The following is a 26,054-nucleotide window of genomic DNA, read 5'->3' on the forward strand; positions in this document are numbered from 1 at the left end:
TGGGAGCTATGGCCAATTGTGGAATGATCGGAAAAATTTTACGGTAACATTTATGTAAGCAAAGGTAAATTTTGTATAAATATTTTAATTAGGTGAAGATTTATGAGCGTTTAAGTGATTTTCGGGAGAGGACCATGTATGGGTACTATGGCCAATTTTGAACCGATCGAAAAAATAAGGTATTGTTTCTGTATACAAAGGTTATATACATATGTGGCAAATTTTGTGTACTTATCTAAATTATGTAATGAGTTATGGGCGTTTTTTGGGAGGTACCTTGTTTGGGAGCTATGACCAATTGTGGACCGATCGGAAAAAATTTTACGGTAACATTTATGTAAGTAATGGTAAAATTTGTGGAATTTTTTTTAAATATTTTAATTAGGTAATGAGTTATAGGCGTTTAAGTGATTTGGACCTTGTATGGGAGCCATGACGAATTGTGGACCGATCGAAAGAAAACAAATTTACAGTATTGTTTCTGTAAACAAGGGTAATATTTGTGGTGAATTTATGAGCGTTTAAGTGATTTTTTGGGTGGTACATTGTATGGGAGAAATGGGGAATACGTACATTTGTATGGGTATATTTTGTGAACCGATTTTTCCGATTTCTAGCAATGTTGATCATGGTGTAAGAGTTGTATCTATGACAAAATTCATCAGTAGTTTTTGTAAAAAGTACAAATAAATATGTGAAAAATCGCCAATTTTTCGAGGTTGTCTTAAGTTTTTACTCATAACTCTGAAACAATTTAACCGATCTTGCTTAGGACAATAATGAATATAATGAGTGAATTTTATGGAGTTCCATTGCTTCGTTTTAACGTAAGCGTACTTTATACAGACATACGGACATATCTAGATCGACTGAGAATTTCATAAGGATCAATAATATACATATATACTTTGTTGGGTCTTAGATGAATATTTCAGAATGACAAACTTATATATATACCCTCTATCACCACTGATGGTGGTGAAGGGTAAACAAATTAATTTGTAGAAAACCGTTAAATTTCGAAAAAATCTGGCATTATAGCTACGAATAAGTACATATTTATGTATGACTAATAAGAGAGTATATAAAAACAGAGCGTAAAAAATGTATTTTGTTTATATCGTTGTTTTTCTTTTAATAAACTCTCATATTGATTAAAAATAAACAGAAATTACTTAGCAAAAAAAGTAAAGTAGAAAAGTACTTTTAAGATTTTCAAAAGCAAAACAAAAACAGAAAACAGCTGTTGCTTAAGAATAGAGCTTTGGATGCAACAAATGCTCAATTATTTGTTCATAGTATCTTATCGAGTGATGCAAACCCCATAAATAGAGTACCTACTCGTAGAGTAAAATTTTAAACAGCTCCACACACATTCGCATGAACCACCAACCAAAGAGTTTATTAAACAATGGAGAGTAGTCTGACACAACCAGTTGTTTTGGAAACGCGCAAGTTATAACAACGTTTGGTCTAAACGTATCTCTACTAAAAAGATTTTATTCGATTCGTTTTTTCGACAGTGTGGAATATTTCAAATACAAAAGAAAAACAAACAAAAGTGTGAGTTGTGCGATTGAAAATAAAGCAAAAAAAAAAAAAAAACGTTAAAAATACATGAAATACTTTACATACAAATATTTCGTTTTGGAGACAATTTTCTTTTATTATTGTTGTTGTTGTTGTTGATAATAACAAAAATATACTACATCATTAAACATAATCAGGGGGAAATATACAAAAAAAAAGTAAAAAAAACGACAATCAAAACTCATAAATACTTTAAACAAATAAATAAATACTTTTCATAAAAAAGAAAGTCAATTAAGAAAAAACACCAACAACAAAAAATATAAAGAAAAGAAGTGCGTAAATTTCTATTTATCAACATATTGCGTGTTTTTGTATTTGTTTTATTCATCTGAGCATTTAATAGATACAAATTGAAAAATAAACTTTTAACATATGTTTTAAATACTCATGTGACATTTAAAGAAAATCTAAAAATGAACAAATAAAACTTGACCATAATAAATCGCAATTAAAAAAATTGTTTTAAAAAATATGCAATTTTTACATTTTATTCTATTTCGTTTTTCTTTTTTATGTGATTTCAGATAAGAAAAAAAATTACAGTGAAACAAAATTAGGTACTTAATTATTTATTTAACATTAAATCAAGGCGTCAATTAATTAAAATAAAATATACTACAACAATTAAGAAATCTAAAAACAACTAAAGAAAAATGTCTAATCAACCAGAAATTACCGAAAGCCAAAAACAAATTCTTGCAACTGTAAGTATATCTGTTATTTTAAATTTATACATGTACTGTTATCTTTATTATACTAGAATACACCTAATCCTAAATGTACAAGCGTGTAAGCAAGATAAATACTTTAAAGTCTGATATTTTGAGAAATATTTAGATTAGATGATAATTTGTTAACAAAAATTACAAAAATTATTTTAAAATTAACAAAAAAGTTTGAATCAATAAATATTATGTAAATTTCACCATATTTTTTCTAAAATTGCACTCGTACAATTTCGTATATCTTACGAAAGTATTTCATACGGCTTTTATCGTATACCTACATTAGGCATGGATTATTTTCAGTATATGTATGCATTGGTAAAGTCAGCTTCCGAGAACTCAATGAGAAGGTTAAAAATATTTAAAATTAGTTCATTATTTTATATTATTCATGAATGCTCATGGACCACTTCTAAAAACGGTATTAGTCAAATAAAAACATTTATAAATAGAAATCAAATTCAAATCATATACATAAATATATAAAAATTAATATGCAAATTTTAAATTTTTAAACATTTTCTTAAACTTATTCCAAGAAGTTGTTTCGGAACTAGTATGCATTACATTGAACTAGTGTAGTAAAATGTATAACTAGTGTCAAAAAACTTATTCCTTGAAAACTCTTTAGACAAATTTTAGAACTAATACAATGTTCCTATGATCAGGTTTCAGGCATAATGACGACACCACCAGTTCCAAGGTTGTTGTTTAAGAATATTTGCACTCGTTCTAGAACTAGTTGTTTTTTAGTAGAAGTATTGAAATTTTTGCTGGGTTAGGAATAAAATATATATGAATAGAGAAACTAGTAATAAAAATAATAAGGAAATAACTTTTGATAAAAGAAAGACACGAAAAATTTACCATTAGAACGAAGTATTAAAATGGAAAAGAGGAATTGTACATCCTTACTTGAAGTGATTATTATCACACACCCATTTTAAAACGCAATCAAATCGCAAGATCTGACTAATATTCTCTGCCCATTGTACGTTCCCGATCTACACACAAAGTAGGTCAAATACATAATAGATTTGCTACCGTTTTTTCCTTATCCTTATTCTGCTCCTACGGAATTAATTATATAAAAACCCTATGTGTCTAGCAAACAGAGACTTTTGTGGAACTATAAGATGATGTGATATGTTAGAAAGGCTCCAGCGACCATTGTCCTGTATAAAATGTACATTGGAAATATAGTTCTTGAGAAGTAATCTATATTCATTAACTTTTGTTTTCGCTTTATCCAATTTATCTACAAAAATTATTCCCGTGTCCTCTTACCAAAAAAGTGTATATGTCATGTCTCTCAGTTAAAGATGACTGGCATTCGCGCAATCATCAGATTTAATAACAGTTAGACTGTCAGTATATATACCTAGCAAACACAAAACGAAATACTTCCAAAAGAATAAAATTTATCACTATTTTAAAAGTAGAACTAAGTGAATTTGTTAACCTTCTATGGAAGTTATATTTATTGACTTCCAAAGAAGCGAATCAAGTCAATTTTTATTTAAATTGAATGTATATTTTTTGTACTGAAATTCATTGAATTAAACTAATTTTATTTTGGATTGAATTGATAAATGCGTATTATTGATATATTTATTTTAATATTATTTGATATAAATTGTATTCTATAATATCACTCCCCAATAAATTTCAAAAAAATAACATAAAAATTACTTCTTGAGAATGACTTCAAATGTTGTGATTTTGGAATGAAATAAAATGGACATCTCTGCTATGACAAGCCTGTGTTAAAATCATCATTTCTTCAGGACTTTTTTTAGTACTTCCATGAAGTAAATATTACTTCTTTTTCGCTTCTTTGGAAGTTTTTCTTTTGATGGGTATATACCCAGAAAAAAGTAAGGAAAAAGAAGTAGAATTTTCACCACAAATAACATACTTGAAGTACCTCCAATTTTGGTGACATGCTTATGTTAATATCATTGGTTTTTCACTAAAGTTTTATGTACTTCGAATATGTTATTTGTAGTGACTTTTCTCATCTCTATCCTCACTTTTAACTGGGTTTTCATTTGTAAGGAAATATTTGGTTTATAAAAGCGAAAAATATATAATCGCATTTTTAGATGTGATAAAGAAGTCGTTTGTAAAGTATGACATCAATTATTTTTTGCTGGGTATGTATATTAGAGTCGATGTTGGAATCTTGTTCGACTTATCCCCCTTTCCAGATATTAGATAGCCGAAATTTGAGCTCGATTCAAAAAAAAAAAATAATTAAAAATTGATTTATTGAACTATGGGAATATATTGAACCAAGTGCCAAGTCATTATTGACTATAGCTTCTCTTTACTTGATTAAAACCGTATCATACTTTTTCAAAATTGCATCTAAAAAGTTTGCATAATACAAATTCTATTTTTAAATCGGTTAAATTTATCGTCCAAAGTAGTCTATTACACACAATTATGGGATTTCGAAGACACTTTACTCACGAGTATATCTATTCTTGGCATCGATGGTGGGTTGTTTAATTTCATTTATTTCCAAATAAATCTAGCCTATTGGCCATTATCGGTTACAAATTTCTACTTAAACCATTTAGAGATTCTACTTTTTTTTTGATCATTTACTGTTGTATAGATATATAAATTAATTCAAGGAGAGTTAAGTGTAACATGTTTAAATGTTCTGTATTTTGTTTAGATAAAAAACTTCTTATTGAATTGAATTTAATAAAAGTATAAACATTAAAGCGATATTATTAACAACAAAACCTGCTAAGCTGCTTTTAAATGACCCATTTTATTATATTTGGCCAATAGCCCAACCCGTTTCTCGCCAGATCAAATGACCCATTTTGTTGACATTTTCCATGTCATACAAAAACGTGCGCAATGAAATAAATTGTAAAATTTATAAATTTGCAAATATAAATAAGTATATGAACAATGTAGATACATTCATATGAATATATGTGTGAGTATACTATATATATTAGTATAAGATGACGACTCAAAATAAGCATTTTTTAAATAATACAGTTATTTACTTGTAACTTTTAGAGGCAACAGATATTGCAAGGAATTATAACAAAAAAAAAAATACCATAAAAATTTAAATTAAAACATTTTATTATAAACATTTTTAAATTCTCGATCATTTAAAACTTTCCGATTGAAAAATAATTTGAAATTAAAGAAAATCAATCAAACTATTATGGCTTTAAATAATTTATGAAAATTTATATTTAGGGAATTTAAAAAAAAAGCTTGCAAAAGTTTATATCAATAAATAATTTATCAAAATTTTACGTAATAATTTCAAATTAGCTAAACTAAATCATTAAAATTAAATGTAAAAAAATTCATATAAAATAAAATTTATATTCGAAAAATTTCTTTGGAATCTTTTACGAATTTAATCACATGGTATTATGTGAACTCATGTTTACATGAATATTAATAATATTGAAACCACAATTTGTGTTAATAATTAAATAGTTATTTACCATGAAATTATTTAAATATTTATAATTTAAAGAAATCTAAGCAAATCATTGGTTTTCATGCCAATTTACTAGTAAACAACTTTGGCACTTTTATATATTTTTCTTATAAGAAATCATTATAAGACTTTTACCACCCTTTGCAAAAAAAAATCTGTATATATAATTTCGTTTCAAATCAATCAAATACAAACTAATTAATTCATTTTTTTAAATTAACTTTCACTGACATCTTCCTTTCCTACATAGACAGTTAAAAAACTAAAATACAAAACAAAATATCTTATAAATAATACATGAAAGTGTCTTATACGTCTCTCTATCTAACGTTTATTATATATACTTAAAACTTTATACTTTAATACAATTGAATACGTAATTTAAAATAACAAAATACAACCGCAATGTAAAAAAATGTTTTAAATATATATGCCAAAAAATTAAAAACACAATTAATTATTATACTAGTGGTACGTTCACACTGTTTAAATACATATTTTAAGAAATCATTATTTGATACAACGCGACTTGTGTAAAGGCAACTAAAGTTTAAAAACTTTTATTGTATCATTGAATTTAAAAATTATAGTTAAGAAAACTAAAAAACTGTATTTATAAATCAGGAATTAATCGGAATAACTATAACATATCGTTCTGGTTACATGGAAGCAATTTAATAACGTCTTATTAGTAATGAACATAATCATATTAGTTGCAACTCAATAGACTAAATGATTTTCTAATTTCGTATCAATTGATATATAACGATATATTTCTTAAGATAATGAAGAAAATGTGATACTTTAGCTACCCGTCCCGCAAATTTCAGAAGCTATTTAAAGCTCTAATCAACAGTAATCCACAGCCAAACTGCTGGAATGGCCTCTGTTGATTCTACAATAGCACTAAGAAAATTATTTGGTGGACCGAAATACAGTCTCTAACAATAAGCCAAAAAATCGTTCTTAATTACAGCGTCCTTAATTACAATCACTTACCACGATCGCTTACAAATAACTATTTAAATAAGTACTTCCAAAATAGGAAGTTAAAATGTTGTATGTTAAAAAGTAATTGTAATTGGTTATTGCCCTATTACACATTACAAGTGTGTAATTGTAATGGACCATATTTGTGTTTAATGGTTATTACTTTGTTTAGTCATAACCTCCATGTCTGATCATAAGTCATTATAAGTCTTAATGCAGACAGTAAGAAAGTAAATTGATGTCTAATAACAAGTCATTACTGAGTCTTTTATGGGATAATGTACATCCGACATGATGCCCTACCCCACGGTGGTCTTTTTCATCCACTGAATCCTTCATCGCCCCTGAATCCTTCATCGAAGAACTCAGGTGGTAGTTTTTGTACATGGATTGGGCCGGTCCATGTACGTCACTTTTCTGAAGTAATCGAACTATCTAATCTCTGATCATTGCTGCCCCCTTGCTTAACTTACGAAATATAAAAACATCACTTCCGTTTACAACCACGCAGTTGGGATGGCCTCTGTTGATTCGGCAACAGCACCTAGAGACGTAACCGGTGAACCGAAATACGAATCCATCAAATAAGCCGAGGACTTTGTTCTTACTCACAGGGACAACTGTGGTAACATTGATATGAACAGAGTATACTCTGAACAAGGAAGGAAAATTCAATGGTATCACATTCTTAAGAGAAAAACATACGACAAATTTATTATAGGTGGTGGGTGAGGCCCGCCGTACCCCACATTTTAATACCAACTCATTTCCAACGCTTAGTCCCATAGTCAATCTTCTGTAGGGAATCTGTTGTTTCGACAACAGCACCGAACTTATCCCGAAATATTGACTTTACCTTACATCAGTCTTTTAACCGCAACTTACTCTTCCCACGAATCTGGGTTTAAACCACAGCCACTAGGTGGATCCCGAAGAAGCCTCAACCAACTGACCAGCCAGGACATAGTCCTGCGGGTAACTGGGCACCCGTAGTTCCAGATTATGCGGTGCTCTGGTTTGACCTCTTTTCAATATATGCTGGGACTAAGCCAGGTAGTAGACTGTAACTAATTTTTTAGTCCTGGCCAAACTAGAGGTATTGGAAAACCACTTTTTCCCCCGGGATTGCATTAACACCAAGATGAAGGCTTCACCAAGGTGGCATGCCCCCGGGAGCAGATATCTGTTTCCTCCTATTCCGAAATATTGGCATTTCTGTGCATTAGACTTTTAACCAACATTCTCTTCCTGCGAAATAAATTTCACGCCCACGTAGTGGCTAGATTATGATTTCAAGGAATGGCAAAAGAGTCTAATATTTATAGTTCCGGTAGCACAGATTGCCATAACACTAAGTGAGGGTAAATTACATTTTTTTTCTTGAAGAAAAAAATTTTGGAAGGATTTCTCAGATATGAATTCAAGAAATCTGTTATTTAAATTCAGCAAAATCGGGCCATACATAATAGAGTAACGATACAAATTCTAAGAGAACCCAAGATTTTTTTAATTCAATTCGGACATATACATATTTACATATAGATAGGTCTTATGTATGTATATTAAAAGAAATACAAAATTTAAGATACATTTAATTCTTTGAAAACTCTTTAACTCTTTATAAACATGAATGTATGAAGTACTTGGGAGTAAAAAATTCAGCAACAAAAAAAAACTATTATGAAAACATTTATTGCAATTTTACTTAAAATAAATGCTTAATAATGTTTTATTATTTTTTTTTTTTTGCTGTTTAAGGTACAATGACCTTGTATTATTCTAGATTTACCGCTCGCTTTTTGCTTTGGTTTACCTAGTTTCTTTTATAATTTTTTTAGTACAGGGTTTTTTTAATTTTTAGTTAAATGACATACATTTCTGAATGTTTTGTGTATTTTTTTTCATTATTATTATTATTTCTGAAGCAAAAAATTCTCACATCGAAAGGTTTTATCTAGATTTTTGTTTGTACAATTAAAAACATTCAAGACATTGTGTTTAATTTGATTTTTATTTATTTCAATATCGAGGTCTTTTTAAAGATTTTTAAAACATCAAAATCTAGACAGACAGACAGACTCACTTAACTTGTCTAACCGATTAGTTGTTGTCTATTTATGGTTTTGTATGAATGAACAGTTGTGTTGAAAATAATGTTCTTTTTTATCGTTAATGTTACTATAACGGTTTAGTATGATTTAATGTATTAAGTTTTAAATATACATACATATGTATATTGAGCTTTGGACTTGTTTATTAAATTTATTTTTATTTATTTATGGAAATTTATAAAAATACTGGTTTTCAATTTATTTTTTTAATAATTTAACTGTTAAACTTTTTAAATAATTCAGTTTAAATGTTTGATTCATTATTTATAATAGAAAAATAAAATATTTGTAAAAACAAATAAATATTTGTTAATAATTATTATAAAGTAATAAACTTGCAAATTATGCAGTAATTTTAACAAATGCAAACTTTTTTAAAATTGCATTAAAAATATTATTACTTAGTTAAGGGTAACAAACTGTCGACCATGAGCTACTACCCAGTTAGCATTTTTTGAATTTTTTGATCACATTAGAGTCATTTATTACTCTTCTGCACTATTAAAAGTATCATATATGTATTATTTTTTGATTACTTTCGTTGAGAGCACCCTCTTCGTAACTCTTCTGATAGAGTCTTTTATGAGCCCATCTTTTAATCATATCTTATTTGGTCGTTTTAGAGTAATTTTTAAGTTCTATTTCAAATTACTATTAAATTCATCACATCATAAGTAATACTTTCATCTGGAGTACCCTATTCCCGACTCTTTATAAACCCTTCTTCTAAGCAGTTTTGACTCATTTTTGAATCCTTTTTGAATTATTAATGAGTCCAATTTTTGGTAGTTTTAAATTAATTTTAATATTTTTAATCTTTTCTAACTCATTTTTGGGTTTGCTACAACAAAATATAATAATACAGAAAACGCTTTTTGATCTTCCAATGGAGCGATATATAATTATAAAATAATAATAAATATAATATATAAACAATCGTATTTCGAACATCTGGATGATCGATTAATGATTTTGCACACCGTGTTATTGTATTTCAAGTAAATCACAATCTAATCATTTAATTTTTTCAATTTGCTAGAATTAGTTTAGTGATTAGTAAAAGATATTTAAAAACAAAAATGTATTATAATTATAATAAAAGCATAATAAAGAATTGAAATTTCCTTTACAAATATTACACAAACTCAAACCACCATCTTTCCTGTAAGAATAACTAGCATTTAAACGATAACTGGAGGTAGTGAAAATCTGAGTTTAATATTATAACAAAATGAGAATTATATAATCTCATTTTAAATCAAATAAAATCATTTCGCAACTCCTCTAAAAGAGTACAAGCCCCTTTTCTAATCAGTTTGGAGACATTTTTGATTAGTAGTTACGAATCATTTTTGAGCCATTTTTAAGAGTAAATGTTGTTTGTTTCTTTGCAAACAAAAACAATTTAAGATCTTCCAACTGTTATCATATTTTTAAGACCAGGATGATCAATTTGTGATTGCTAAACATTTTGTTATATTTTTTCAAATTTTCAGTTTTTAATCATATTCTATCATTATTTTCGAATAATTTTTTAAGAGCGCAACTCATTAGTCACTTTTAGGTCATGAAAAGGTGTAAAAAAAACTCATTAATCATCCAACAATCTCCTAAATGCTCGCTGGGTGTACCTCCTTACAGTGTAAATTTCATAGAACATTTTTAAGTAAACTCAGACAAGAACAAATAATGTAACCTGCTATTTGATTGATCTCAACTGTACATAGTCAAATATTTAAACAAATCTGCACGCTTTATATTTGTATAAAAAACATTACACCTGATAAATAATAAACAAAAATAAACTTCCGTAAACTACTAAAAACGAAATTTAATATTATTTTTTTTATTAATTTTACGAATTCGTTTTTGATTTTGGCTCCATTAAAAATTTTTCACATGAGTGATTTATACTTAAAAATAGAAATAACAAACGTGCAATGACTTGTAATATTAAATATATTACTTTAATAATAAGGCTAAAATTAACAATAAAATTATATTTCTAATTATTAATTATATTTCTAAATATTAATATTCATCAACTCAACTTCTTTTTAATTAGTTTTTGGCGTTTTTTCTAAATTACAACGTTTAATTTCCGTTACGTTGTTTCAAGTTCAAAATCCAAGATTCGCCAAAATAGTTGTAATTGAATTTGTAATTAAATTTGCATTCTTAATTAAATTAGTTTAGTATTTAATTGTTGTTGCTAAGTTTTAAAAGACAAAAAAATATTATAACACCTTGAACTTTAAACTAAATCTTGAAATTAAATAATGAAGCTTTTTCTAAGTCTATTTTAATTAACAATGCTTTTTAATAACAATTAAACCGGTTTATGGACAAATAAAATAAGTGAATATATATTTTTTATAATTATATAATAAAATTCTATATTATACAGTTCTTAAATAGAAATAGTTAAATAAAATTAAATTTAGAATAAATATGAGAATATACATAAATGTACGCTGACGGACAGTTATGTAGTTAAACATTCGTGCTTGAATAAATATGTAAAATTGTTTTATTTTGAAACAGGTTTGTTTAAAACAACACCATTTCCGTAAAATTACTTTTTGCGCCATAAATAATGACCTTAGATATATATGTATATACATATTTATTTATTTATTTCAGTTCTAATCTGACAGAGTTGAATGATTTTAATTTAGGCTTTCAGTTTGCAGATACTTCTAAAGTTTTTATAAACCTTGATATTAAAATATATCAATCTACGAAAGCATTGTAAAACAAAATACAACTTGTGATATTAAAAAATATTTTAATGAAAGAGTTTTTGAAAATAATAGAAATCGATTTCAATAATTTAATATAAGAATCATATTAAAAAGGTCCCATTCTACACAGAGAAACAAAATTTTAAAAAAAACACGCAACGTTATCAAATAAAAATAATAATAATAAGTCACAACCATCGTTGTCAAACAAAAAATTGCATTGTCGAAATGACAACGATTTGTTGTCGAAATCTCAAAGGTACATTGCCGAAATAATATAAAATGTAATCAAAATGACAACAGATCCTTTGCCTAAATGTTACCAAACGTGATAAGTTCACGAATTGTATCAATTTCCCTAAGTGTAATAATAACACAGGCCAACAAATGTTCAACCCAGAAAACAATGTGTACTTTTCTAAAGGATTGAGCAGCTCTAAATTGGAATTTCTCAGTGTTTCTCGATTACAGCAAGTCCATAAAAGCGAAAAAACTCGTATTTAAGATGTTGCAACTTTAATATAATGGTTTAATCTCCCAATAATATCTTCCTTTTTCGACCATGAAATTTCAAATATATGGTCCTAATGTCAAATCTAGAAATTTTTAATTACAAAAATATGATATTAGCGGGAAAGATAATGCTTTTTCTTTAGATTTTAAAGCATTTTTTTAATAAAATATATGAATATATAGAACATTTCGAAATTTAAACTTTTAAAAAGATCTGTATAGAGCCGCGTATTAAGCTCAAATTATTAAAATTAGAATTTTCAGAGAAAATTCCCTTAACAACCGCAAATTCATTCTTTGTTATTATACCCTACACTACTTTAGTGGGGAAGGTATATTTGGTTTTTGCTGATGTTTTTAACGAACAATAATCTTGGTCCTATACCCACCTTAAAGTATACCAAGCTATGTCCGTCCGTCCACATAAACCATGTAATCAAACTTCAGGTGGCAATTTTGAAGACAATTCGGTAGACGGTTATTATTTCACCTAGGACCTATACAACTGAACCCGCCAAGTAGGATTTTAAGTTCATAATTATGTTTAATATACTCGTATCTCGACAAAAACTGCAAAACTAAGTTCTACACTAGTCTTGATGACACTGATGAACTTTATAATTATAGGGCCTCATTTGACCCTAGCCTCTACAAAAGGCCCCTATCAAAATTTTACTGAAATATCCACAGTTTTATTAAACAATAAATGGCTTAAGTATACCTGAGGCTAGGTACAATTCAACTTAAATGCTTTATTATGAAAACTAAATCACATATTATTCGTATACAGGTGTAAGGTGACCCCTACTTATGCAGTTAAGGATTAATTTATGCAGTGGATATTTAATTTATTTCTTTTTAAATCACAAGTGACGTAAATGACCATAAATGGTCGAGTAGCTCAAAAAAAAAAACATCAAAGACTTTTCGGTTGAATAAAAGTGAATTTAATATAAAGGAAATCAGATGTAATGAAGTTTTACATAAACTGTTCATAAGAAACGAGAAAGGGACATATCACTGTACTCTCAGCTTAAAAATTAAGTTTTCAGATTCTTTAATACCCATAACTGAAGATATAATAGTATTATTTGCAATGCTGCGTTTTACGATCGTTGAAATTAACCCTATTAACATCACCCCCTTGAGAGATGGTTACCAATTAATGGTTTAGCGATATATTCATGTTATCTATTATTGGCGAGAGAATTTATAAAAACAAGAAATAATGTGGAGGGAAGTACAAAGTCTTAGGGTACTCCCTAACTCCTTAACAACACTCTATCGAACTTGAAGTGATGGTGTGAGTCCATATCGATAGGAAATCTAATTTGTCTCGCGTAGATCCTAAACTATTTGACAAAATGGAAATTATATCTTATGTCATATACATATGTCTGAATTCTCTCTATGGTGATGTTGCCATCTCAACACTGGGTCATGTAACAAAGTAACTTCTGCTGGATTACTGAACCCGTTGAGTATCTCCTACTGCTCGCGAAGTAGAGCGCCATTATAGGTTGGGGAATTTTTAGGTAGTTGACTGTCATTCCGTACATCGTTCCTTATGGTCTGAGGATGTAACTGTTGTAAGTTAATAAACGATCGGGAAAGACTCGTCTCCTCGACAGCAGTGTAGAACTAATTCAGTAAAACTCTTACTTAAGAAAAGTTCTAGCTACAGTTATCATCTCAACGGGATCTCCACAACCGTAAAATAAGGCATTAAGGGCAGATGTTCAGCTTAAGCACTTTATAATAAAAGGAAATAGCTTATCTTAATCTAAATTTAATGTCATTTAATAATACTAAATTTTAAATAATTAGCAGTTGAAATAAATAACGTAATTAAATAATTCAATTAATTAAAAATTAAAATAGTACGGATATGATGAATTATTTTTAATTATATTAAATTAGAAATATTTATAATTTTAAAAGATTTTATAACCTAAACAATAAAATTGTAATGACTTTAAGTTCTTTAATCTTTTATGCAAATGACAAGTCAAGAATTTACATTTCAAATTAGGAATTTTTATAGCTACTAAACACACCCATTAAATATTGTTATTATTAAAACAATTATTGATTCATAATTATTTTAACTTTAGTTATCTCAAACACAAAAACTATTTTGAAAAGGTTCTTTTTATTGTAAAGTCTAGTAATTCAATACAATGCCAATTGCAATGATTGATATTTAATAATGAAACTTGATTTCAACTGTCACTTGCAGTTCTAAATTAAAACATAGATAAGAATAGGTTAGGTTGAAGAGGAGGTTGCTAAAAACATCCTATTATAAAGATTTACACCTAAGCTGATACCCGGACTAAAAATTTTAATATCAAGCGACAATAAGAACTAATTATTTTAAATATCAGTTTTAAATAATTATGCGAGTACATGACGTATTTTGACATTCGTTGTGGCTCTTTTGTGCATAATTTGTTTAATTATTCTAAACATTTTCCTATATGAATACGAATAGTTTTTTTTAATGGGCACCAAATAAATTGCAAATAATTTTTTCAGGGTTAAAATCCATTTTTGGTGTAAAACTAATAATGAGCTCTCTGTAAGTTAATATTTGGATAGCAGATATTTTGATTTTAAAAACTAATCGACTTTAAGTGTACTTGTAATAATTCATAATTTAATTACATTTTTAAGTAAAATACTGTTTTGACTATAAAAATTAACGTAGTCAAATTTTATGACATCATCGGGCTAATATTAATAATACCCATATTCGATTTATGGCCCTGCTTTCTCGCCAAGTAAACATCTATCATCTCAGAAATTTTTCAAAATTGCAACTTTTAAGCTGCTGACATCTGAAAGTCTAATAATATTGGTCAAGCGTCCATGACAGAAAAATTGACTTTTTTTAAGATGTCTTGACAAAAGTTTTACTACTAGATAAACGAACGATTCATTTTCTTCAAATAATGGAACGCTCGTAATCAGAGTTGTGGCATACATTCCCCGTTTCAACCAAATAATATGTTTCAAGCTCAATGAAATCTAAGACCGTATATCATTAACCCTTTCAAGCACAAAACAAAACTGCTGTATGTATGGGGTGTATTTCACTGTTCTATCGATACTAAGTAAAATGGAATGTGTTCCTCTGAAATTAGGAAACTCGTTCCCGATACTCGTATAATTTTACCTAGCACACGACTGTCTTCAATAATACACCCATTTGTGGTTGATTGGCCAGTGCACCGCACAACACATTACAGGGAAAATTCATTCTTCAGCCGCACTGTTCGTGTGTGGAACAAATTTACTGCAGAACTATTCCCGCCACTTTCGATGTGCAATGGTTTAAATCGAATGTCCACAAACACTACTCTATCCTCCCTCCCACAACCTATTTTCCTAGTTCCAGCACAATGCTTTGCATGGGTAGGGGTCATCCCCTGAGTGCTGGTCCAAGAAAAAAAAAAAAACGCTGACCCTTTTTATTGATACGACTTTACCATACACTTTATTTGGACGTATGTCGATCATTTCTGATGAAAAATGGAAAAGGAAAAGTTTTCAAAGGATATCGCAGGATATTATCCTTTTTGGCATGTAGTGTCATTAAATTCTAAAAAAATAACGTATTTTTCTTTGGAAATAACTGTACCTATGAACTCAAAATAATGCTCTTAATCGAGAAAAATGTAAAAAATCTTGGGCACCGGAGTCACGTATTCGTGAATGAGTTAAAGAAAAGGGAGTTAGATGTAGTTAACCTACTGAACGCAAAATCATTTGACGGAACGAGGAAAATATGGGTGAAAGAAACCCATAATCTCTTGGAATATTGAAACGGTGGGTAGAAACACAAAGATTCTGTGATTTGACCCTAACTAGAGCAGGATGATAAATATTTCTAACGATTTTTGAATTCATCGGGTACATAAGAATCAGCTATTTTTAAGCAAAGGACTTCTTAGCCTTATAACACCTATTATTACTTTTTTATCAAATGCTTAACATTTTATTTAAAATTCATTATTTTTATATTTATATTACAGTTTCGTGAGAATGTCAAGGATGTGTTAAATGAAACCCACGATGACTACTTCTTAATGCGTTGGCTTAGAGCTAGAAAATGGAATCCAGAAAATGCAGAGAAAATGTTACGTGCTGTGAGTAAAAATATTGCAAAAACAAATTTCAATAAAACATTTTTTTAATGGATTTTGTAGAGTCTTAAAACGCGTGCCATGTGGAATGTTGACAGTTTAGAGAAATGGGAAGCACCTAAGGCCTTAAAAGAGTATTTACCCTATGGTATGGTGGGTTTTGATAATGAAGGTTCACCCGGTAAGTCCTCTAGAAAGTTTTCTAATTTATTTCAAACTAATTTGTTTTTTTTTCTACACCTAAGTTATTGTATGTCCTTTTTACAATTTGGACATTTATGGCATGTTGCACTGTGTCACCCGTTTTGATTTTCAACGTTATGTGGTCATGCTGCTGGAACGTTTTATGAAGGCCGGTTATGAGCAAAGTAAAATACATGGTCCTAAGGCACGTCAGCTGGTGGTGTATTTTGATGTGGCCGATTTTAATTTAAAACAATATGCCTGGCGTCCAGCTACCGAGTTGATTATATCCATGATTAAACAATATGAACAAAATTATCCAGAAATTTTGAAAATGTGCTACATAGTCAATGGTAAGAGAGAGAGAGAGAGAGAGGGAGGAGGTTTTATTTTATAGAAATCGTGTGAAAATTTTTAATAAAATTATGTTTTCTCTTTTTAGCACCAAAATTGTTTTCTGTTGGTTTCAATTTTATTAAGAAATTTTTAGACGAATACACCATGAGCAAAATCAATATTTATAAATCTGGCAGCGATAAATGGAAGGATGGTTTATTTAGTCATGTTGATCCCAATATTTTCCCCAAATGTTTTGGTGGCAAATTTGTAGAAAATGGCGATGAAAGATGTCCTAACATGGTAATATTCTACTTTGTGGGATCTTAATGATTTTAATTGATTTATAATTATTGGTTTTATTTTTAGATTGTTTGGGCTGGCAAAATTCCCAAAGATTTGTATGTGGAACAGAAAGAGGAATTCGACAGCAATAAAAACTTTATAGAGACCGTAGTTAACAAGGGTAATAAATTGAAGCTGGAATTCGATGTGGGCGAAAAGAAGCCCGGCGAGGAAGATCAAATTTTATCTTGGGAATTCCGCACCATCGATTATGATATTAAATTTGGCATCTATAGTGTGGATAAGATTACGGGAGAAAAACAAAGTGAAGTGCATTTGGGTACTGTTTCCTCTAATGAAATGGATGAAGTAGGCTTCTTTTTCACACGCCCCAATACCAAATGTATGTTGTTAATTATTTAAAACTTTGAACTCATTTTTTTAATAACATTTTACTTTTACAGACACTGTAGTATTTGACAATTCCGGCAGTTATTTGCGCAGCAAAAAGTTGCGCTATTGGGTGTCTTTGATCTCGGAAAATGATGACATTACCGAGTTGCCTTCTCAACAGGGACAAACAGAACTGGTGGCTGCCGACAAATAAACTTTAGTTGTAGAATATTTAAAGTACTGGAAAACTATTTTTTTTCATTTACCTCTTAGGTTGGATAAGCTAGTAAGCCAAAAGCTTTTTTCTTAGATATTTAATTAACAAATTTAATCATGACAACACAAAAAAAGAAGACATTCCAAACGGGTCATAAAGTTTAAGTTATATAACTTAGTTAGGAATTTTGTAAAGGACGTAGAAGAAATGAACAATTTTTGTATATAAAACAATAACCAAACAACTTTGTACTTAGAATTTCTTTTGTAATATTTTTCCGCGTTGTGGGAATTCATGTTTGTTTTTATTTTTAATAATTGTGATACTATTTCAAAGTTTTTTTTTTTTTTTTTGTTTTTTAAATAATTAAGTATATTTTATTAGTTTTGTTCTTAAATTGTTTGTTTTTTATCTTTCTTATTTTTTTCCTCTTGTAAATACAATACTTATAAATTAATGTGATTATATTTAAGTAAATAATTTTTTTTTTGTTTAATAAAATATGATTTTTTCAGTTTTATCTTTTTGCAAATAATTAAAAAAAAAATAATGACAAAGTTATTGCATTTTTTAACTTTGCATAAAGAATTTCTTTGAAATAATGTAAAAGAAAAAAATATAAAACTAGTACAAACGACATCAAATAATTTGAGAAACAAAGAATTTGTTTTGTATTACCAGCCGCCTGTGCTGCATCATCATATATTAAGATTGGCTGCCGAGCGGCGTTTTCGCCTTCATCACTGAGGACCTGGATTTTGTGGCATTTGAGCATAACCTGGACCAACTTGTGGTGGGCCAACAGGTCCACCCATTTGTTGCATCGGTGAATGCATGATGGGATTTGGACTGGAACCAACCATGGGGCCTACGGGAGGTCCAATTGCCTAAAATAAACAAAATAATTGAATTTTTTACAAGGATAATACATTATTTATATCGCGGAAGTTGAGATGGTTTTTCTGTGTTGAAACTTTCAACTAATTCTCAGGTTTGTGTTCTGTTTGTCTAAGTTTCGATTTGTCTTCTCCTGGTCTTTTCTTCACATGTCTTCGTTGTCCTTTCAATCAACATCTTGTTTAGTCATCGAAAGATCTACGTTTAAGGCGACATTTAGCCATAAAAGCTTGAGCCGATAAGGAGCAAATGATTATACTGAATAGAGGCGGACCTTAGTCTACAAATGAATGTTTGGGGATTTTCATTATTTCTATACTAGTCATCTAAGAGTACCCTTTCATCTTTCATATTGCTGGAGTATAACTTGTGCACCTAGATCTTTTAGCATAATGTAATGCATTTGTATATGTTTCGATACTTTTGATATCTTTTTATGGTTTCAAGGACACATTCACAAATTTTCAAATTTGCATCATAATGTCAAAGTAAAGGGTTTCACACATTGTTTGTTATTACACCAATAAGTTTTTGATTGTCAAAAGAACTGTCAGAACATCCAATTATGACGTCACCCTGTATAACCGTTCGGTAGACAAAAGATATTAATGAAACTATACTCGTCATCTGATCTAAGCTATTGATAGTTTAAAGGCGTTTTTTGAAAGTTAGGAATTATTTAATTCATTGCTTTCTACACTTCAAATTTTCCCCAGAATGGTTCTGATTTTTTTACATAATTGCAATTCTTAGACATGGTAATGTAGTATATTATTTTACGAAAAATAAAACTTAAAATTTACCTGATTTGGAGGCGGTACATCATTTGGAAGTTGAAGATTTGTTAATAAATCTCTAACGGCCGGGAACAAAGAACACTGACCATGTTGTACACCATATTCGGAAAAACGCCTTAGTAAAGTACTTGCTGCTACAGCTGCTGGCGATTGTACTTGTTCACGTTTCTCGGCCAATTGTGTTAAATTGGAACTCAGATCGTACACCATAGGCAAAACTAACGATGGACTATCTTTCCATTCTTTGCCGTTATAGGGTATGCGAGTTATTTGTAACTGTAAATAATAAGAAATATTTCATCTATTCAGCATACGGTAAATAATTTAAAATACTTACAAAGAATAAGATTTTCAATCGTACTATTAGTACACCTGGACTGCCAATGGGTATAATGGGTGCAGCCGATGGAGGTACACGCATGCAAAATTGTACTGTCCATTTTAGTTGATCACCTCCCAAGTCCGGTTTCATTTCCAGGCGCATGATTTGTATGAAATCTTTAAGCACTTGAGGTGCACAACTTAGGACTTTGCAAAAACCTTGCAGAGAATTTGGACGATAGGGTGGCGCTGCCACTCGAGTATCAAAGAACTGCTCCAGTACTATTAAATCATCTGGACTAAGTTGAAACGGTTGTTTGCCATCGGGTGTTGGTGGTGGCGGCAATTGGGTAATTTTTAAATGTAATGATTGCATATGCACTTGATTTAAAATCACTTGACATTGTAAATTATCCACCTTGAAGGGTACTACACCTGGCTCATTGGAATTCAACACAGTTAGAGTTTCATCATTTTGTACATGACGCTGTAATTGACGTCTTATGTAGACACAGCCAAGAAAACGTTCAAGTGGACTTATATCTGGTGTAACCCCTATATCCTTGTTTGGATGTGGGCTGGGACGACACAGCAGATCGAGTTTTTCATGTGTCAATATTGTAGGTACAGCTCCGGCCCAAGATCTATTAGCTTGAGGCATGCGGTTCATACCTTGTGCATTGACATTACTGTTAGAGGGGGCATTCGATGCCGTATTACCAGATTGGCTAGACTTATGATCAGGACTTTGTCCTGGTCGTGGTGAAGGCCTAGGCATACTGGGTGACCCAGGCCAATTGGAATTGGCCGGAGACATGGCAGCAAACGGTGAATCTTGATGTCCTTGCATGTACAATGTATTCGGTCCAGGACTGTGTACCATGTGAGGACTAGGTTGGGGATTTAAGGGTGAAGAAGGCATAAGACCACCAGGTGATGGATGTGGCATATGTGGTCCCGGCGGTGATGTCAGGTTATAGTTGGGATGATTTTGTGAATTTCCTCCACTAGTAGAGGAACCGCCACCCGCCGATGGATGCGGACTGGCTGGTGTATGAGGATTAGAGCTAAGAGGTGGCGTATGAGGCGCTGGGAATCTTAAACCACTGTCACGTGGAGATTGCGGTCCTCTCATGCCAGCACTTAGAAATGGTGATGAACCGCCTGTGCCCGAACCTGTTACACTGCCTGGACCACCAAAATTATCTTCCATGCCCAATGGTGAAGGAGGATTATCATCATCACTTTGAGAACGTCCTCGATAAACAGCATTTTCGTCGACATATTTCGAAAGGAAGCCCTAAATTAAAACAAATTATTATTTAAACTGATTTGTTAGATTAATATAAAACTCACCTTTAAACCTTGTATGGGGGTAAAATCTTCAATAAGATTTCGATCAAAACGACTATAAGCCCCATCACGTATTGACACTAAACGACCAGCTCGAAAACGTATTTCTAAACAAAACATGGCTTGATAAGCCAAACGTATCAAGCAGGGAGATTGTGGTAAAATACAAAATGATAAAACCGGTACTTGTGGACGCTAAACAAAAACAATCGTGTAATTATAAATATAAATATATTTGAATTTATTTTCCAATAAACTCACCGGTATTCCCAAATGTGGTATGATGGGCAACTTGGCTATAGAGGATAAAGGATAATAGGTCTCATGTAAAATGTAAACCATTTGGGACAAACTGTGTTGACTATTCAGATGTGTGGCCAACTGATCTTTCATCATTGAGTGAGCATTAACAGCTGTTATGCCGCCCATAAAGATTAAGCGAAAACCTCGTGATTGAGCTGACCAATAAATATTACAAATTACTTCCTTTTTCGGACCATAACCCAACAATAAATTAATATAGTTGTAAGAATTTATGGTAATCGTATCCGAAATATTCAAACGTTCTGGAAAATAAGACAAAAGTTATATAAAAAACTTCAAATTTAGAAAAATAACTTACTGTTTTTCATATGTTCTGAGAAATTAAAAACCAATGTGTAGAGATAAACAATTTTCGACCAGTCTTTCAATAAATCTTCCACTGTCTTGGAAAAATCATGATTAATTTGATCATAGGTGAGATAAACTGTTCTGCGATTGCCCTGTTCCTTGGGATGAGTGCTCTGTAAAGGTGTGCTAAAGAAAACAAACTCTACAACCCAAACACGTATCTGATTGTTTTTATTCATTTGCGAGCGTATTGATATGGATAACAGACGCTTGGTCAGATCTTTCCAAATATGTGGTTCAATAACGGGCATATTTAATACATGCGACTGAGGCTAAGAGAGATAGAAGTTAACCACAATAAGTCTATAAACAACAAAACTATAATTTACCTTTTGTTCTTCTCCATGGGTTTGACCGGGCATGGGTAGTGTTAGAATTTTTAATACTAGAGAAGTAGCATTTGATTCAACTTGCAGTCCACTGTGTGGTATGTTGTATTTCGTTAGTGCTTGTGCTAAATTCAAGAATGGTATCTTTTCATCACACATGGCAACAACGTGAGCCAGTTCTGGTATAAAATATGCTGGATAAATCGTTTTGGCCTGTTTAGCAGAAGGCGCACCATGCTCATTGCCCAATTTCCTTTTGTGTGGTGGAGTATCTGAAATAGATTCATATTAAAATTTTAGGAAAGAAAATAGTTAATCTGATTAATTGTAAAATTTTGACCTTTTCACACAAATCAAATATCGAAAACTAAAATTTGCTTTTTAATAAGAGCTGTGATAGAACTTTTGCGCGCTGCTAGATAAGCTTTTGTTACAAGTTTTTTAGATCTTATTATTCCCGATGGTCTCTATGTCTGTTGTTAACTAATAAGTTGCTTAATGTCTTTGGCGAAACATTCCACATATAACGCCTTTTGAGGATTTAAAATGTGTATATGATTCACATTATTTATCCAGATTAAATTTCAAAAAAAATAGAAGTAACGTCCACATTTTTTACTGGCGCCTTTAAAAAATTAATAGGGAGATTGAATCGAATAATATATCGTTTGGGAACACGAAAATTTGTTCAAAATTCCTCAAGCAGTTGGTTTTATTGGTTTATTTTTATCAATACCGGACCAAACAGCTTATAAGGCAATTTAGGTGACTAAAGCAATGTAACGTCAATAGAAGATGAAACTTTCTTAAAGTTGCGCTGGCGACAGATAAAATCCACTCAGTGGCATATACGCGCTATATGAAATGGGATGAGTTTTTCTTAGATCGTGCTCAATCTAAGTCTCTCTCTGACATGTACACCAAGACTGCCAAAGTGACACATCAAATTACTTAATTATTTTCATTATAATATTATACAAAAATTCATTAATCCTAAACCAAATTTAATATTTAATAAAGAAACTAAAATATTGTTTCACAAATAAACTTACCATCAACATCAGTTCCTGGACCATGTGTGGCCACAAATGTATCAAATTCGATAAGTTTTAAAAGTTTAGTATAAACTTTGGGTACTTCAGCATTGGGTGTACTACCAGGCTGTAAATTAGGTGGAGGAGCCTGTACTGGTACCAATTGTTGCGAAGATTCTTCAGGTAAGGGATCATTTTCATTGGTCTGATAGGCTACAAAACCCAAATGGAATGTATACTCCATTTCATTGGGCATATTGGATTTTTCTTTTAATTGAACCACCTAAAAGACATTATTATTATTTAAACATAATTCTATAGAAATAAAAAATATTAAATATACGTACCAATATCACACTAGGATGACGATGTAGTTTAACAAATATTTTATGTCTTCCTGACTGTAATAGAGGATTATCTGGCACCGTCAAGAAGGGTAAACTTTCTGTAGCAGTTGCTGGTAAATGTTGCAAAGTTTTCTCACAACGACGATGTGTTATCCAGTATCTTAATTCAGACATAATTTGTGGCAATTTAGTGCGATCATTGTTTAGAGCAGTTTGCATTTCTGGTATAATAGGACAGTCCAAGTGTTTGGGAACATGACAGCGCAGCATTCCTGTATGAGTATCAATGGTTATGTGAATTTGTTCAGCCCTTAAGCAAGGAGTTAAAACTGGTACTGTTAAAATAGCAGGAGTGCCTTCCAATTTAACTATGGAAATAAAACAAATTCTAGTTAATTCTTTTAAAAATCATAAATGGATATCCAGAAATTTACACTCACAATCAACATCTTTGAGAAAAGCTTGAAATTCCAATTTCAAATCTGACAATCTAGAGACAGATCTTATGTAAACCGTATGCACTATTAATCTTTCCATTGACAAGTGATCCGAACGTACAGCACGATCAGCTACTTCGGCAGATTCTTTAGCGCCCAATGAAGGCACATGTATAACGGCTAAAGGACGACCAATTTCATTGGGATCTGATTGTACGGTTAGACGATAACCCAACTCTGATTTTGGATCCTTACTGGTTAATTCACGCCAATAGGATACACTAACTTTAACACCTGGTATATATTCTTCCACTTGTATATTGTCATCTAAACGTTCATAACTAAGGCGTAAAGTTTGTGTATATAAAACCTCAAGTTGCAAAGATTGACAAAAATAGTGTAGGCAGTTATAGACTTCACTTAAGGCATTAGGATTTTCTACTAAACGAGCCTGAATCAGTTGATGAATGTAATTAACTTGTAGAGGATGTACCAAGGCTTTGCCATCTGAAAGTAATAGAATACTTAATCAACAATTCTATATATTTTTTTAATTATATACCTCCTGTCTCTTTATCCTCTACCAATATATCAATATCCAATAAACGCCAGGGAACATTGGGACTATCTCCCATGACGGTCAAAGAAACATTAAATTCATGCTTGATTTCAAACGTTACACGACCATTACGAATCTGCAAAAAATAATAAAGTTATTTATCGATATCACTTCAGCTTAAAACGAAATAAAATCATACTTTAAACTCCCTCATTTGTGGCATTAGTTTGCCCGTGACCAAACGATGTTGTATAACTTGATTTAATCTTAATAAAGTTTGTTTTTTCTCTTGTGGTGTTATAGGATCTGGTGGAACAATGCGTTCTCTTATGCAAGTGGGCAAACGATTGTAAGTTCCAGTCGTTAACACTTCTACAGCAGCTGGTATATGAAAATTGGGCAAACGGGCACGCACCAAAGTTTCACGGGACATGCGGGCCAACATATCGGCTGTTTCCACAAACAGCATATTTTGTTTATCCAAAAAACTCATTATATTCTACAAATTTAGTAAATATTATTAATATCTGGTATTCTAAAGTTGTTGTGTCTACTTACTGCTGATTTATCCACCTTAGACACTGAATTAGCCCACTTAACCAAAGCAATTAAACGTATAAACAATTGCCTCGTTCTAGCCGAGAAATTGTAAATCTCAATTTTACGCTCCATATCAGACTTACGGGGCAGTCTGAAAAAATTTCACAAATAAGTTAAATAAAATTTCATCCTAGAGATTTATTTCTAAACTTACAATTCTGCCAAGACTGATAGGTCATGATAAGTTCTCTGTATGATGAAATCTATGAGGACCGCCAAAGAAATTGTATTCATGCGAGGGCTTCCTTCCTGACCTTGTGGCAAATAGCCGGCCAGCCCCTGTTCAAGTGGCTGTGGTGCGGGTGCCATACTGTGTAATTTTCACAGCTTTCACTTTATTTCAGAGGCTTTTTAAAAAATAACGATATTAACACTTTTTTCTTAATGTTTTACGTACATTTATGAAATATTTTTGCGTTTAAAACTCAAAAATTAAATAAAATTCTTCACAAATTTGCAAACTCTTCAACAAAAGAAGACAACTTCAAAGAACTGCGTCGACAAATATTTCCAACGGCGGTTAATACACAAAATATCAGCGGCGGCTTAAAGACGTCTGTAGCCTGTAAAGATTGCAGTCAGTGTACACTTAATAAGGTAGCCTCGTCGCTACAACAAATACAACAATACAAAAACAACAGGCGATTTGTTTTGTAGAATAATCCCATCTGTCAAAAAAAACTGTGTGTGTAGAATGAAAAAGCAACAAATAAACACAATAAAAATATGAGTTTTTAGCAATTATTTAAATTTTTAACTATTAATATTAATATATTATATTAATTAAACGTGGAATGTCTGAAAATCATAACTATATCTATTGGGAAGACCAATTTTCCGAATTAAACGTGTTTTTTGTGAAAAGTGATTGGTCGTGTTAAAAATAGTTGAAACTGATTTGGAACGTATGCCGGAGCTAAAGATTTTCTTTTTTTATCAAGAGAGAAGGATAACAAAGACATTTAATCACGATTGACCTAGAA

General features: G+C 30.8%; 2 protein-coding genes across 2 annotated transcripts; one reads left to right on the forward strand and one right to left on the reverse strand.

The window, feature by feature from the left end:
• The first annotated feature begins 1,418 nt into the window (after positions 1–1,418).
• Positions 1,419–18,247, forward strand: LOC111684577 (SEC14-like protein 2). The gene is made up of 8 exons (XM_023446775.2): positions 1,419–1,563; positions 2,118–2,297; positions 16,201–16,314; positions 16,375–16,492; positions 16,557–16,847; positions 16,937–17,133; positions 17,200–17,518; positions 17,580–18,247. The coding sequence occupies exons 2-8, from the start codon at positions 2,247–2,249 to the stop codon at positions 17,720–17,722; spliced, it is 1,233 nt and encodes a 410-aa protein (XP_023302543.1). The 5' UTR covers positions 1,419–1,563; positions 2,118–2,246; the 3' UTR covers positions 17,723–18,247.
• A 155-nt stretch (positions 18,248–18,402) lies between these two features.
• On the reverse strand, positions 18,403–25,571 carry LOC111684578 (mediator of RNA polymerase II transcription subunit 14). Its single transcript, XM_023446776.2, has 14 exons — positions 25,226–25,571; positions 25,030–25,162; positions 24,671–24,970; positions 24,475–24,607; positions 23,916–24,419; positions 23,476–23,843; positions 23,147–23,411; positions 22,095–22,366; positions 21,716–22,037; positions 21,355–21,659; positions 21,097–21,288; positions 19,757–21,040; positions 19,426–19,695; positions 18,403–18,612 (listed from the first exon to the last, which is right to left on the reverse strand). Exons 1-14 carry the CDS (start codon positions 25,378–25,380, stop codon positions 18,466–18,468), a joined length of 4,650 nt encoding a protein of 1,549 aa, XP_023302544.2. The 5' UTR covers positions 25,381–25,571; the 3' UTR covers positions 18,403–18,465.
• Between the last annotated feature and the right edge of the window lie 483 nt (positions 25,572–26,054).

This window comes from Lucilia cuprina, chromosome 5 (genome assembly GCF_022045245.1).
Source record: "Lucilia cuprina isolate Lc7/37 chromosome 5, ASM2204524v1, whole genome shotgun sequence".
In the NCBI taxonomy this organism is placed as follows: domain Eukaryota; kingdom Metazoa; phylum Arthropoda; class Insecta; order Diptera; family Calliphoridae; genus Lucilia; species Lucilia cuprina.

Coding starts and splice junctions, on each gene's coding strand:
- LOC111684577 (XM_023446775.2), top strand. CDS start 2,247: ATGTCTAATCAACCAGAAATTACCGAAAGCCAAAAACAAATTCTTGCA. Junction 16,493..16,556: donor TGATAATGAAGGTTCACCCG/GTAAGTCCTCTA, acceptor TCTACACCTAAG/TTATTGTATGTCCTTTTTAC. Junction 16,848..16,936: donor AATGTGCTACATAGTCAATG/GTAAGAGAGAGA, acceptor TTCTCTTTTTAG/CACCAAAATTGTTTTCTGTT.
- LOC111684578 (XM_023446776.2), bottom strand. CDS start 25,380: ATGGCACCCGCACCACAGCCACTTGAACAGGGGCTGGCCGGCTATTTG. Junction 24,420..24,474: donor AGAGGATAAAGAGACAGGAG/GTATATAATTAA, acceptor TATTACTTTCAG/ATGGCAAAGCCTTGGTACAT. Junction 22,038..22,094: donor CCCATGGAGAAGAACAAAAG/GTAAATTATAGT, acceptor TATCTCTCTTAG/CCTCAGTCGCATGTATTAAA.